The sequence below is a fragment of the Prosopis cineraria genome, unplaced genomic scaffold (assembly GCF_029017545.1).
Source record: "Prosopis cineraria cultivar Desert tree isolate PC_DT_omini unplaced genomic scaffold, ASM2901754v1 PC10, whole genome shotgun sequence".
Classification (NCBI taxonomy): Eukaryota; Viridiplantae; Streptophyta; class Magnoliopsida; order Fabales; family Fabaceae; genus Prosopis; species Prosopis cineraria.
Genome location: NW_026555341.1, coordinates 8,948,859 through 8,962,585, shown reverse-complemented (window position 1 = coordinate 8,962,585; position 13,727 = coordinate 8,948,859). Strand labels below are relative to the sequence as shown.

Here is a 13,727-nt window from a genome sequence, read left to right as displayed (position 1 = left end):
TTTTAATAAAGGTTCAAAATTAAAAAATTAGAGTTTTTTAGAGTAACCGGGCTTTAAGACTCAACCCTAATAAGTCATAAAAAAATTGGCTCAGCCTAGGTGGCCCTTTAAACTTGGTTCTCCTTCTTTTTTGTTGCTTCCCTTCAAAACACACTATTGTATACTTGGGAAGAAAACCCTAACCTTACTCACACAATCCTCTCACATCTCGGCCTCTCCTTTAGCCTTCCTTACTCTGCCTCTCCCCTCAATCTCACTCACAAGTCAAGATCTTGGCCTCTCCTTTAGTCCTCCTCAGTCTGCCTCTTGTGTCTCAATCTTTCTCTTTGCCTCTCCTTTTAATCTTACTCACGAGTCAAGATCTCAGCCTCTCCTCACAATTCTCAATATCTCAATCTCGCCTGTCTTTGACTCTTTGTTAATTGTCAACAACTCCTTACTTGATATCAGCCTCTTGATCTCGATAAGCACAAGTTGGCATCTTGATCTCAGCCTCTGTCTCGATCTTGCTCAGTCCCTCTTGATCTCGACAAGTCCCTCTTTGATCTTGTTGCTATGGTTTCATGTAAATCTAGCATTTTGCTTAAGTTTCAACTCTTTTTGTGATTATTGTGGCTATGATTGTTGAAATTTTGGCTAAATCTAAGCATTCTTGTCTACTTTCTTTGGATTAATGGTTAGGACTCTTTAGTTAAGGCTTTAAATGAAAATAGTACTTGCTATACTTCTGGTTTGATGCTCGATCAGAGAATGGTCAATTTGGTTGATTGGGTGTGGGGGCATCACTCTAAAGAGAAGACCACTAGAAGTAGCGGATAGAAGATTGAAAGGAGAAGTTAAGGAAAAAGGGGAGGAAGCTGCTATTGTTAGGGATATCATACGAACGACCAGGAAGGTAATTTACCAAGATTGGGATATGAAAATTCAGTTTTGTAACAGAGAAAGCATGAGATATGCATATTAGTTTTTATTTATTTTAAAATTTAAAATATTTTAATTGTTTTTAATATATAATTTTAATTTTTAAATAATTTTTTTAAAAAGGTTTATAAGCATGACCCTAAGCTTTTTTTAAAAAAAGGTATTTCAGGAGAACGAAATTTAAGCCTTGGGCTCATAAAGACTGAGCTCGTATGGGCAAGCTCCCCCATTTTTTACCTTTAGATACAACTGAAAATCCAAAGACCAAATCTCAATGTGACTGACACATTAACAAACAAACCACCATTGTTGGCATCCACATGTTGATTGGAAAAGAAATATATAAGTTTAAAAGCTAGTTCAAGTACGTATAACAGGTTCATAAGTCATAAAGACAAGCTTAAAAATCATTTTATGTAAAATAATTTCTTTTTTTAAGTCTGTTTTTTAAAAAATACATTATCCAACAAATTCAATCAATAGGCCGGCCTCGTATTGATCGCAGTGGCTTTAACCTTACCTTTATTTTTTGTCTCTTTAATAACTTGTTTGGGATGAAGAGATATTAGATTTAATTTGGAATTAGTTATTGGCCTAAATCCACTTAATCAATAAATGGCTTAAATCTACTTATTCAATAAGTATCTCATATGATATGATAATAACCATTCAATTTAATTAAATAACTATAACAAATTTTGTCATATAATATGAAGAGAATACCAAATTTCAAATTTTTTAAAAAAATATTATATGTAAAGAATGTTTTAATCGTGATGATTAAATTTTGGGCCCCCTTTCCGGCCACGGTCACATTTTGTGGATCCAAAATGGGATATTGGTGGCCCAATAAAGTAAACCATACAAGTCCAACATTATAAGAACTATGACTCAACATCGGGCCATTGTGAGACGGCCAGAGCACAGTAGGGCCCATTGCTCCACCTCGTCGTCGCGGGCATGCTCCCTAGTCCCTACCTCCCAAGTCCCAAAGACACAGCTTGGCATCAAGCCTGAGGAAAATAAGCCATCAACGTATCTCTTTCTCTTCACATTTCGCAGCTTCCTCGATCTCCCTCTCACTTGCAGTTGGAGGCGTGGCTCTCTCACATCCTCTCTCTCTCTATCACCTCTGTAATCATGGCTTCTTCTGCTCCTCCTTAGCTTTAAAATCACCCGGAATAGTTTACTGTTATCTACGATCTCTAATCCATGCATTGTGCGATGGATTTTTGGAGGCTGTCAAACACTAAGCCTTCTCCAATTTTCTTACCCTTTACACGCCCCTTCAACTGGGTCACTTCCCCATTGCATTGCCATCATCACCTTCATGACCTTGACCCTCCTCTTCAGCCGCCGCCTTTACAGCCACAGCAACAACCACAGCCTTCTAGTCAGGTTTTTCTTGACATGTTACCTTCTATTCTCTCTAGCAGAGTTCTCGATTCTTCTAAGTGTAAAGAACTGATACACCATTTGTCGCCTCGTGATTTTGATCAATTATTCTTTTCTATTTATTCAAATGTGAACCTCAAAACCACTCTTCATTTCTTTCATTTTGCTTCTGATTCTTTCAATTTTCAATTCACGGTTCGGTCGTACTGCCTTTTGGTTCGTTTGCTTCTGGCTTCGAATTATTTACCACCCGCTAGGTTGCTCTTGATCCGTTTGCTTGATGGAAACTTGCCCGCTTTGTTTAGAAACCGTGAGAATAGGCACCTTGATGTAGCTGCTTCTATGTTGGAACTTAATGGACTTAATGGGCGGGGGCATGGTGAATTGGACTTGTTGCTTCATGTTTCCTGTACCCAATTTAAGAAATTGGGTTTGGGTTATGCTATTGATATCTTTTACTCGTTTGCGAGGAACGGTATCTTTCCATCTCGGAAGACGTGTAATTTCTTGTTAAACTCTTTAGTGAAGGCTAATGAACTTGATACGAGTTACAAAGTGTTTGAAGTTATTTGTAAAGATGTTTCTCCTGATGTTTACACATTTACAACCGCAATCAATGCATTTTTCAAGGGAGGGAGGACTGAAGATGCAATTAATTTGTTCTTGAAAATGGAAGAGATTGGCATTTCGCCAAATGTTGTCACCTACAATAATATGATTGATGGGCTCTGCAAGAGCGGAAGATTAGAAGAAGCATTTCAATTTAAAGAAAAGATGGTAAGAAGCAAAGTAGACCCAAGTCTCATAACATATAGCTTGCTTATTAATGCTCTGATGAAGTTGGAGAAATTTGATGAAGCAAATTTTATTTTGGTAGAAATGTTGAACAGTGGGTTTATGCCCAATGTAGTTGTTTACAATACACTAATCGATGGGTTCTGCAGGAAGGGAAATATGAGTGAGGCGCTAAGGATCAGGGATGACATGTTATCTAAGGGTGTAACACCCAATTCTGTAACTTCTAATACTCTCTTACAAAGTTTCTGCAGGTGTAATCAAATGGATCAAGCTGAGCAGGCATTAGATAATATTTTGCGTAGTGGGTCATCTGTTAATCAGGACGCATGTTCTTATGTAATCCACTGGTTATGCAATAATTCAAGGCTCGATTCAGCACTACAATTTGTTAAAAAGTTGTTGTTGAGGAACATTAAGCCCAACGATAGCATCCTTACTTCATTGGTCCATGGTCTCTGTAAGAGTCAAAAACATTCAGAGGCAATCAGACTTTGGTTTAACCTTGCTGAGAAAAGTTTTGTAGCCAATACTGTTACTTCAAACGCTCTTCTTCATGGTCTTTGTGAACAAGGTGACATGCAGGAGGTTGTCACAGTACTAAAAAAAATGCTAGAGAGGGGTTTGGTCTTGGATAGGATCTCATACAACACACTCATTCAAGGCTTTTGCAAAGGGGGTGGAATTGAGGAAGCTTTCAAGCTTAAGGAAGAGATGGTTAAGCAGGGAATCCTGCCAGACATGCAAACTTACAATTACCTTATGAAGGCTTTATGCAGCATTGGTAAAGTGGATGAAACTAACAAGCTTTTGCATGAAAGTAAAGAAAATGGCCAGGTTCCAAATGTCTATACATACGCATTTATTATAGAAGGATATTGTGGGGCTGACAGGATTGAAGATGGTGCAAACTTTTTCAATGAGTTGGTCAGTGAGAAAGTAGCACTAAGTCCTGTTATTTATAACATACTTATTGCCGCCTATTGCAGAATTGGGAATGTAATGGAAGCCTACAAACTATGTGAGGCCATGAAAAGTAGGGGCATTCCACCTACTTGTGCCACATATTCTTCTCTTATACATGGATTGTGCAACATTGGTCGTGTTGATGAAGCAAAAGATATATTTGAAGAAATGAGAGATGAAGGCTTGTTGCCAAATGTCGTTTGTTATACTGCCCTGATTGGTGGTTACTGTAAGTTAGGCCAGATGCATAAAGTGAAGGGAATCTTACAGGAAATGTCTTCAAATGATATAAAACCCAATAAAATTACCTACACTATTATGATTGATGGGTACTGTAAATTGGGCAATATGAAGGAAGCCAATGGGCTTGTAAATGAGATGATAAAGAATGGAATTGCACCAGATAAGATCACTTATGATACACTGGGAAATAGTTAAAGCCAGGAAATGAAGCTGCTAATGCGCTTGAATTTGAACCGTGTGGGCATATACCTAGAAGAGGAATATGCTTAGATGAAATTACATGTACACGTTAACAAAGGTTTGCTTCCATCTACAATACTTAGCGCTCAAATAAACAAGAAATTGTTAAACAGTGGATCTTCGTTGTTGTTTTGAATTTTGTGGTTAATGCTGCTATTTTTTTGCTTGATTTTCAGCTCGTCATCTGGAAGAGAAAGGTTTGATATGCTTAATCTTTGTGCATATGGATTATAGGCAGCATCTCAAGCAGCATGCTCTTCCCTTGGCTGCTTGATGAGGAATGAGCTTTGGAGCTCATAGGTTAGCCTCTTGATATAAGAAAGTGCTTTCGTTTTGCCATGCAAATTACTTATTTATTTTTGTTTCTCTTGTGATGTTTTGGATATATTGATGAATTAAGGTGTTGTTTGGACAATCCATCCTATGCCATTTTTTTCTTGCATAAATATATTTATTTTTCCTGTTATATACTCCTTTTAGAGGTTTTAAATATATTCACTATCATGCTTTCTAATATTTCCTTGGTTTCTTATCATTTTCTTCCTTCTTTTTGGTTTGTCTTTTATAAGACCTCTTTTTGTATTGATAATTATGATGGTGATGCAGTTATATTTTGATCATAATCACAGTTATGACCTATGATTGTATTTGGAACTTAGAAAAATATCTTCCAATATATAGAACGTTTTCTTGCATTCTTAGGATTAGGTCAACTTCAATTCTAAATTATTGGTTTTGCAGATTATACTGAGAAGCTATGTCATTTAGTTATCCATTTATGAGACATGTATCAGTATTGTGTTCCTGGTCAAAAACGGGTTAGTGTTGCTTATTGCATGACATTCCTACATTTGTAGGTGAGGTGATAAAAAATGGCTGTTATTCAATATTTGTTTTATTTGTTGGTGTAGTGATCCATTGCTCATGCTAATTACAGGGTGATGGCTACCAGTACAGCAAAGATGCTTCATAATAACCAGCCAGGTTCTGTCTTTTATTGATCCTTTACTCATTATATGGGTTGACTCCATTATAATTTCTTGGGTTTTTGGGTTTGTTGCTGTTGTCGATATGGAAACCAACTAGCCAATACCAGCGTACTTCATGCAGGCACGATTTAAACAAGAGAAGAGCGAGGATATTGTTAAAGCATCAAGCCAAGGAGATCTCCAATTATATTCTTTTCTTGAATGGTGAGGACCTTCATTAATTTGATTATTCATGTCACATGTCCCAATCATGTTTCATGTGCCCCTGGTGTTCCGTGTTTTATATTCTTTCTTTGGCTGAATGGAGCTTCTATCTGTTACACGATCATAGGTTGTTTCACAAACGACAGTTTCCAATATGAACGATAAACTAAATGAACCTGTGGGGATAACAAAGACTTGAAGAAACTAACTAGAAGATTTTATTGAGGAAACCAGATTCCTTTTCCCTCACCTCAAAATCAGATTTTCAATAGAACAAGGAAGTGGATCGCTCTCCAGATTATGCGCCTAAACCAAGCTGATTTAACACAAAATCTTGTATTGTTTCGTATGATTTTCCCATACCATCCCAAACACTCCCTGCCAAACAGAAGTGCAAGCTTCACCTAAAGACTTCATGGAACATTCTCATGGCGGGGAAATGGATGTTAAAAGAAAAAGGTGCAGTAACAAAGCAGAGCCAGAACTCGCGCTTTCTGGGGAATTTTTTTTGGATGTTTCAATGCTGTTTTGTTCTGCTGGACACTGTATAGTTCTCAATCTGCACTATTTTCTGCAAGTTCTTGCTTGTGGCTTGGACCTTCGTTGATTTTCTAGCTACTATGATGCCTTGAATCTAAGAAGCTTCTGATTATTATGACGGATTCCTAGTTGCAATCCAGCTTCCTGTTTGTGGGTAAGGCCTTATCCGCTTCTTCTGTTGTTCTGGATAACTTTTTAACACGTGTTTAGTTTTTAATTTACATTTGATAAAAGTATATTTAAAAGATTCAACTATTTATTAGATTTGACAAGAGCATATTTCAAATGTAATTTGAATGTTTGTTTTAGGGTTATCCAATCAGTCCCTTAATTCTTATTTTTCATGAGTACAAGAATCTTGCTTTAGATGGTGTTCAGTTATTTTGATAATTTATTATCTTAGATAAAATCTAGTTTACTCTTGTAATTTGATCTAAAACTAGTTTTCTCTGTTTTTTTTTTATTTTAAATGTATCATTCGAATCTCTAATGTAGTAGTTAAAATGTTAAAAAAAATTTGTTGAAAGCATATTTCAATAAGTTTCAATTTCAAATAATTTTATAATATTTCAATTATTATTGAAATTATATTAACATTTTAGATCTGAGTATATATAATAGTATTTGATAAAAATTCAAAAAAAAGAAGAAGAAGAGTAAAAATTGAAAAATAAAAATCACATAATAAGGTTGAACTAGATTTTTGTTTTCATGATAGAGTAAATGAGTAATGATAATTTGACAAATTTTTGGAAGAAATAGAAAGCAAGATTACGAAAAAAGACGTGTGAGAGTAAAAAAATTAAATAGAAAAACAAACCAATGCACCATTTGTTAGGCATTTTGGGTTTAGAATTAGATCGCTGCCCTACCGATCTTGGCATGGAGGGCGTTGGATGAATCTGACAGTATCTCTTGCGCCACGACACTAGGAAGCTAAGTGCATCATGACCGTATCTTAGCATCCAAAGGCCAACGATTATTATGTTTTGCCTGCAAAAACCAAACCACACCAAGCCATACCCATTCTCGTGGCTGATGGTTAGAATTGAAAAATGAACGGACTTGATTTATATAAACTTAACTTTTATGAGTCTAATTCTAAAAAAATTTAAGTTTTTACGTTTGGTTTTTTTAAAATAATTTATTTTTTAAAGCTCAATATTTATATAAAAAGTTTAGAATTAGGCTCGTAAACTCTTATTATTTTTTATTTTTTAAAATTTTTAAAAATTAAAATTTTTAATTATAATATTTTATATTTTTTTAAAAAAATTATAATATTTAAAAATTAAAAATAAAAAATAAAAATTTTAATTTTAAAGTATAAACATATATTTTAAATTTTAAATTTAATTTAAAAATTAAAAATATTTTACATTAGGAAAAATAAAAATGAGTTTAAAAAGATCATTCGAGTTCGAACTCAATTTTTTAAGATTTATAAATACCGAGTTTAAAAGCTCGATTTTTTTTTAAATTATCATTTTTTTAAATTTAAATTTAAATTTTTATAAAAATAAATTTAAATAGACAGTTTTTCAGACTTTGATTTTTATTCTTGATTCTACTTATCGCTCTTGGCTCGCACATGCGTCCAATCTTGACTCTACTTATCGCTCTTGGCTCGCACATGCGTCCAATCCGCAGTCACGTGCCTTTGCATGAGCGACGGTTCGTCTGTTCCTCCGCTTAGTGGCCGATTGCACCGCCACAACTAAGACCAGCCACACGCTCTCCGCTGTGTCGATCATAGTGTCCACACTTCGCTTTGGCATCTTCTGGCGACGACGGTCCGGTGTAAGCTCTCTGGCTGTTCCAAGTGGTCACGCGATTGCGTCCGTAACTTTATTCCACCACCTTCGCACGGTTTCGGATAAGTCGCAGCCTGACGCGGTAGCTTCCATCGCCACGCTAAATGCGTCAGCTAACTTGGATGATCGTAAGTTTCTGCGCGTGGACTTCTATGAATTGCCAAAATATAGTGTTCAATCTGACGCCTTGACTTGTGATAGATAAAGGCGTAAAGCTGTATATTGCAGAGAACTGATTGTAGTTGCTTATTGCTTGTTATCATGTTGAAGAGTATATCTTTGGGAATTCCTATGTGTGACTACCAAGCATTCCCTAACCACAGCTCCGTTAATTTTGTTTGAAGATCTTATTTGTGTTTCCCATGGCAAAAGTTTATCTTTTCAGGTGAAGTTGTCCAAGTTCAACCCCCAAAGAAACGGATCCAAATCCAGCCATTTTGGTTTGTGGATATTTATTAGGAGGCATACAAGAGAGTAAAACTGAATTGACTCCATTAATCATCCCACGTATCTTGCATCTTCACTGGTTTTGATCAGTTCAGTTTGATGAAGCTAGAGAGAAACAGCAAAATCACTGTAGGCTGTGGGGAGGGCCACAGCAAGGTGCCTCTTCAACAGAAAAGTCGCATGAATTTGTCCCCACGCTGCTTCGTTAATTATCAGAAGGTTCAAGAATTTACTGACCTGATCTGAAATTGATAGTCCCAACTCAATACTATTGGCCCAATGCTTTCTCAAAAGTTAACCTTCTCTTCATTATTTCATAAATCAGATTGGCCATGAATTTGTTGTCATTCTCTCAGAGAGACAGAGACACAGAGAGAGAGAGAGAGAGAGAGAGAGAGAGAGTGAAAAGTCTTGTGCGAGTGGTTAGAACTTAGAAAGTCCAGCACGATTTCTCAAACTTCAATTTCATGTCAATTTTTATTTCCAAATTTGAGTTCAGTGGGTTCCATTCCCCTGTAGTCTCGATTTTCCTATCTGTGCTCTGTTGTTTTCAGATTAGTTATTCCATATTATCAATCAACACATCAAGGGCTTTCTCTAGAATCAAGATGGGTCACTAATGGTTAAAGTTTTTAATGCTGAAAGACACTTAAATCTTTTTCCAAAAATAGTAGCAATAATTTAATACCTACTTTAATCTTCATTGAACAAACGACGTTTTTTAATACTTAAAAAATGATGAAATTATGTTCCGTAATTTAATAACCAATAATAATGATATTTTAACAAGGTTAAAAACAGGCATGATGACAAATTATTCATTCCATGGTAAATTAAAATTTGGACGTCTTTTAATACTTAAAAAATGATGAAATTATGTTCCTAACCAATAATAATGATATTTTAACAAGGTTAAAAACAGGCATGATGACAAATTATTCATCCCGTGGTAAATTAAAGTTTGTGTTTTACTGCTTTAATCACAATCCCTTCTCAACAACCTATGTGGTTTTGTGATTTAACAAGTCTATCGGTCTCAAAAGACTTATTGCATAAATTTTAAATATTGAAAGATGATATTAACTCCATTAAAAGTTAAAAGTAGAGATATTAGATTGCAACTGTGACAATATTAAAGGCTAAAAAAGTGTGTGCAAACCAAATCATAATGATATTATAAAAAGATGACAAGAAAATATACGAGGCCCATCCTGCAACGTGAGTTTCTTAACATGTTAATCAGTATCAGTTATCTGATTTAGTTAGCATTAACCATCGAATTCACAGAAAATAACACAAGTAACAGTCCACATTTCATGATTGTCAATCTTTTCTAAGTACAGAAACGTATGTCAGAGAAAGACCAATGACATTTTTACTCAGAATTTCATTCTCGTTGGAGAATTTATGGGGGCCAAACTCCTCTTTTCAGACATACATTTTAAGTTAGCCAGAATGAAGCTCCCATAGGCCACAAATTTTCGTTCTCTGTACAGCTCCCCCATCCCCTAACACATGAATAAGTCCACTCTCAGCCACGAAGGCAGAGAGATAAGTTCCGTAAGTACAAGCTGGTGCCATTGTCCATTGATACCACAAGCAAGCAAAACTTCCTCACAACTTGCAACAATGCAATCAATAAATGTGTCCATTATATTTTTTCCCTTATAGATAAAAGGAAAAGCACATGGGTGGTCCTAAATCAAGAGAAACGAAATTGACTTCAAATTTTCGTCACTTCAAAATTAACACTCTCTCTGTGATCCACAGTGGGAGATCTGCGACCTTCTACAAACCAGTTGAGACTTGAGGGCGAGGTATCCTTTATATCACCAAGAAGTTAAAGTTAATGAATATGACTGTGCTAGCCACCCCCCTTGTCCAAACAGGCCCCACACTTCACGTGCATATTTCTTAATTTCTGGTTGCCCATTTGTTAGTTCTCGATATTTAGCCGCTCAATTACTAGCTGATATTCTTTCCAAAGAACCCTTATCTTCTCTAAGCTGGCCTCTATATAAAGGATTATCTAGTCACTCTTCCTAATCAGACAACCCGAGAGAGAGAGAGAGAGAGTGAGAAGCCACACCTTCAGCTCCATGCAAGCACAACTTGCTAGCAATATAACATTCCAGCAGGCTAGGGGAAAGGAGCTAATACGGAGAGCAGCTTCCAGAGAAAGAGCTCCTTGCTCACTATCCCATCGCCATAACTCTCTGTATCACCGAATAGGCAATGCCAAGGGTACCCATCCTGCAGAAAGCAGCCTCACAGAATACAGTACTGAACATGAAGAGTGTGCAAAAGGTAGTATAAAAGCACCAAAGACTCATCAGCTTGGCTTCTCTTATCTTGCATTATCTTTTCATTACATCGTAAGGAAGGTGAAAGCCTTTTACAATGGATTCCTCGGAGGCGTTGCTAGTGAATCAATGATGGGAAGTGAAGCATCAACGCTAGAGCCATATTTCTCAATTCCAGTCCTTCCACACCCATGATTTTCTCCCCCTGTGCATTAAATTGTCTGATTTGATAAGAATATCACAGAATAATCCAAAACTTGCGTGTTTGTTGTGTTAATTTTGTGTTAATCTATATCAGTAATATATCAGCACTAATGATCAACCAGATTCTAGTATGAAAACAAAACTATAAATATCGCGTCTACCATGCTTTAAGCTCCCAAAGGCTCACATGCAAAGTTGAAATGTGTACTACATGATATTTGTGCAGTTAGTTGCTGAGTGAGTGCTTCCCAGGTATAGATCGCAGACAATAGCTGCACGAAGCATGTGAGATCACTGTAGTGCCGATTATGTATTTCTGCTTGAGAAAGCAACATGCATTATTGACTGGAAAAGGATAAATACCCACGCCTTTTCTAGTTCTTATAAACATGAGATCACTTCTCTAGTTCTTTCTTCTTTGATGTCCAAAGGCACTTTTTCTGGATCAGCAAAGTTACCTTATTCTCTCTTTATACTAAGATGGCAAGGAAAAGAAATGGTGAACGAGGTCAAATAGTCACCCAAAGTCCAAAGACAATACACATGTCAAACCTACCAAGGGAGAAAAACATCTTGATCCTTTTGAGAAGAAGCAACTTATGAGGCAAAGACAACACTCCTCCCCGTTAAACAAGCGGAGAATTTGATTAACAGTAATGAGGCACACTCTCAAAATGGAGATGTCTTCTTTTTGAAAAACCAAAACATATGACCTATTGCTATCACTATCTTCAAGTCCTACAACCTAGAAGAAAGTTATAATTACTTTGATGCACGTTCACACAGTAATAACTAGGGAGAATGCAACCTATAGAATAGGGCTCGTTCAGATTTGATCTTTGCATCCGAATCCTACTCATTTCCAATCTATCCAATCTTATCAGATCTAACGGTTATTTTCACCCACATTCTATCGCTGTTAGGTTGTATTTTATTAAAGTTGCCATCAAAAGTTAATTATAAACAGCCACGCATCTGAATAGTCTTTTTTTTTTTTTTAATTGAAGGGACTAGCTACAAGCTAGAGTAATCTACAGACATCAGGCACTGGTCGGTGTGACATTCGCTCCAGCTTTTGTCATACAAAAGAATATTGGCAGTCTCTAGGAGTTTCATAAAGAAGTGAAGTCTGGTAAGGAGAGCCGTGGGTCAATTTGGCCGCACGCATCTGAATGGTCAACATTATTTTCTAGAAAGATATCGAATCAACGTTCAATGTTGAAAGTGAAAAAATTGAGAAGAAAGTAAAAGGAAAAAAGATAAAGAGTGCTTGGACTTTTGTTGGACAAAACAAAATCAGTTGAACAATATCTGATTTGCACATAGTAACTAAATTAACATCAATATTGCCTCAAGCTCCATGCATATTCACGGTTCATGTCGGGCTAGGCTCTATACAAATGCGCAATGGCCACTCTAGTTTCACTCAATTTCTTACACTGACCATTAATTGGGCATCATGCCAAGATTACCGGTAATCTTTTAAATGTCAAGGGGACGAAAGTGGTATTTACCTTCTTTTGAAGGAAAGAATATGCAAGAATCTTAAGGCCCCCCCATATAATTTATATCTTTAGCATCTAGTGACATGAATAACACCAATCAAGATTCCCTCCGAAATAAATAAATAAATAACACCATTCCAGATATAAGAATCACATTCAAAATACATAACCCAACGTTAAATTTGAACACTCAACAAGAATCACATTCAAAATGCAAAACCCAATGTTAACAGATCCCACATACCATGAAACAGAACCATTAAATTGTTTTAACTTTTTGTGCATGTTAGTGGATTCTTGATTTCTAAATTGCTTATAACAGATCAATTGATGCACACAAACATTGAGAAGGTAGACATCATTTGCATGGTGATGTTAACCAAACCACAAAAGGGCAACTCCCCTGCCAGCGGGAAGTCTAAGTTAACGGTCCCTAACTTGAAACAGCAACCTTCACAGACATAGTCACCGTGTGATGGTGAATTCGATGGGCCCAGCAGGGAACCTATCAATAAAAGGTGGTTATGCAAAGGACGTATACTAATAATCATAACAGACAGATGAGAGCATTCCAGAAGCAAGCAGGACACAATAAATTGAAAATAAAGTCTAGTAAGCAGCTATGTTATTTCGATATTCTCTAGAGTTTACCATACCTCGATTAAACAATTTCGCAAACATTATGCGTGCAAGCTACGGAATCAAGCGAACTTCAGACTGGAGATTGCATTGTTAAAGTGTTAATTTGAATACGATCGAGCATAGGAACTACGAAGAATATAATAATCGTCCTGGATTTAGCTAAAAGGCAATGGAAAATCGAGCTCCAAAGGGACACTATTTTTTTTTTTTTTTAAATAATATGAGGGACGCTTGTGATGGCCACAACCAAAAACCGATCGGAATCATGCTAGTGGAGGTGAAGTGAGGAGAGAGTCGGTCGAGAGGAACCGACTCCCGGAATCATCTCCATTAGAGCGTGGCGTTTACAGATCAAAACTCAAACGGGCCCAATTTGTAAAGCCCAATTTCTCCTATGACCCCAATAAAATGGAGTACAACTAGGGGTAAGCATTGTTCACTTTGGTCCGGTGCCAAAAATGTATAAAATTGATCAAACAAGTAATACTGAAAACATTGACCGAATTGAACTGAATAAGG

The 13,727-nt window shown here is 36.4% G+C and overlaps 2 protein-coding genes across 7 annotated transcripts; both read left to right on the top strand.

The window, feature by feature from the left end:
• Positions 1 to 1,847: 1,847 nt before the first annotated feature.
• On the top strand, positions 1,848 to 9,042 carry LOC129322291 (pentatricopeptide repeat-containing protein At4g19440, chloroplastic-like). Of its 6 annotated transcripts, none has more exons than XM_054968530.1 (6): positions 1,848 to 4,618; positions 4,737 to 4,860; positions 5,302 to 5,378; positions 5,498 to 5,544; positions 5,671 to 5,753; positions 5,881 to 6,630. In XM_054968530.1, exon 1 carries the CDS (start codon positions 2,134 to 2,136, stop codon positions 4,513 to 4,515), a length of 2,382 nt encoding a protein of 793 aa, XP_054824505.1. In that variant the 5' UTR covers positions 1,848 to 2,133; the 3' UTR covers positions 4,516 to 4,618; positions 4,737 to 4,860; positions 5,302 to 5,378; positions 5,498 to 5,544; positions 5,671 to 5,753; positions 5,881 to 6,630. The 6 variants fall into 6 exon arrangements, with proteins under 6 accessions (XP_054824505.1, XP_054824503.1, XP_054824506.1 ...); XM_054968528.1 differs by having other exon boundaries at positions 5,302 to 5,417; XM_054968531.1 differs by lacking the exons at positions 5,302 to 5,378; positions 5,881 to 6,630 and adding an exon at positions 8,493 to 9,042.
• Positions 9,043 to 10,436: 1,394 nt separating this feature from the next.
• Positions 10,437 to 11,113, top strand: LOC129322883 (uncharacterized). Its single transcript, XM_054969331.1, has one exon. The coding sequence runs from the start codon at positions 10,654 to 10,656 to the stop codon at positions 11,050 to 11,052; it is 399 nt and encodes a 132-aa protein (XP_054825306.1). The 5' UTR covers positions 10,437 to 10,653; the 3' UTR covers positions 11,053 to 11,113.
• Positions 11,114 to 13,727: the final 2,614 nt, after the last annotated feature.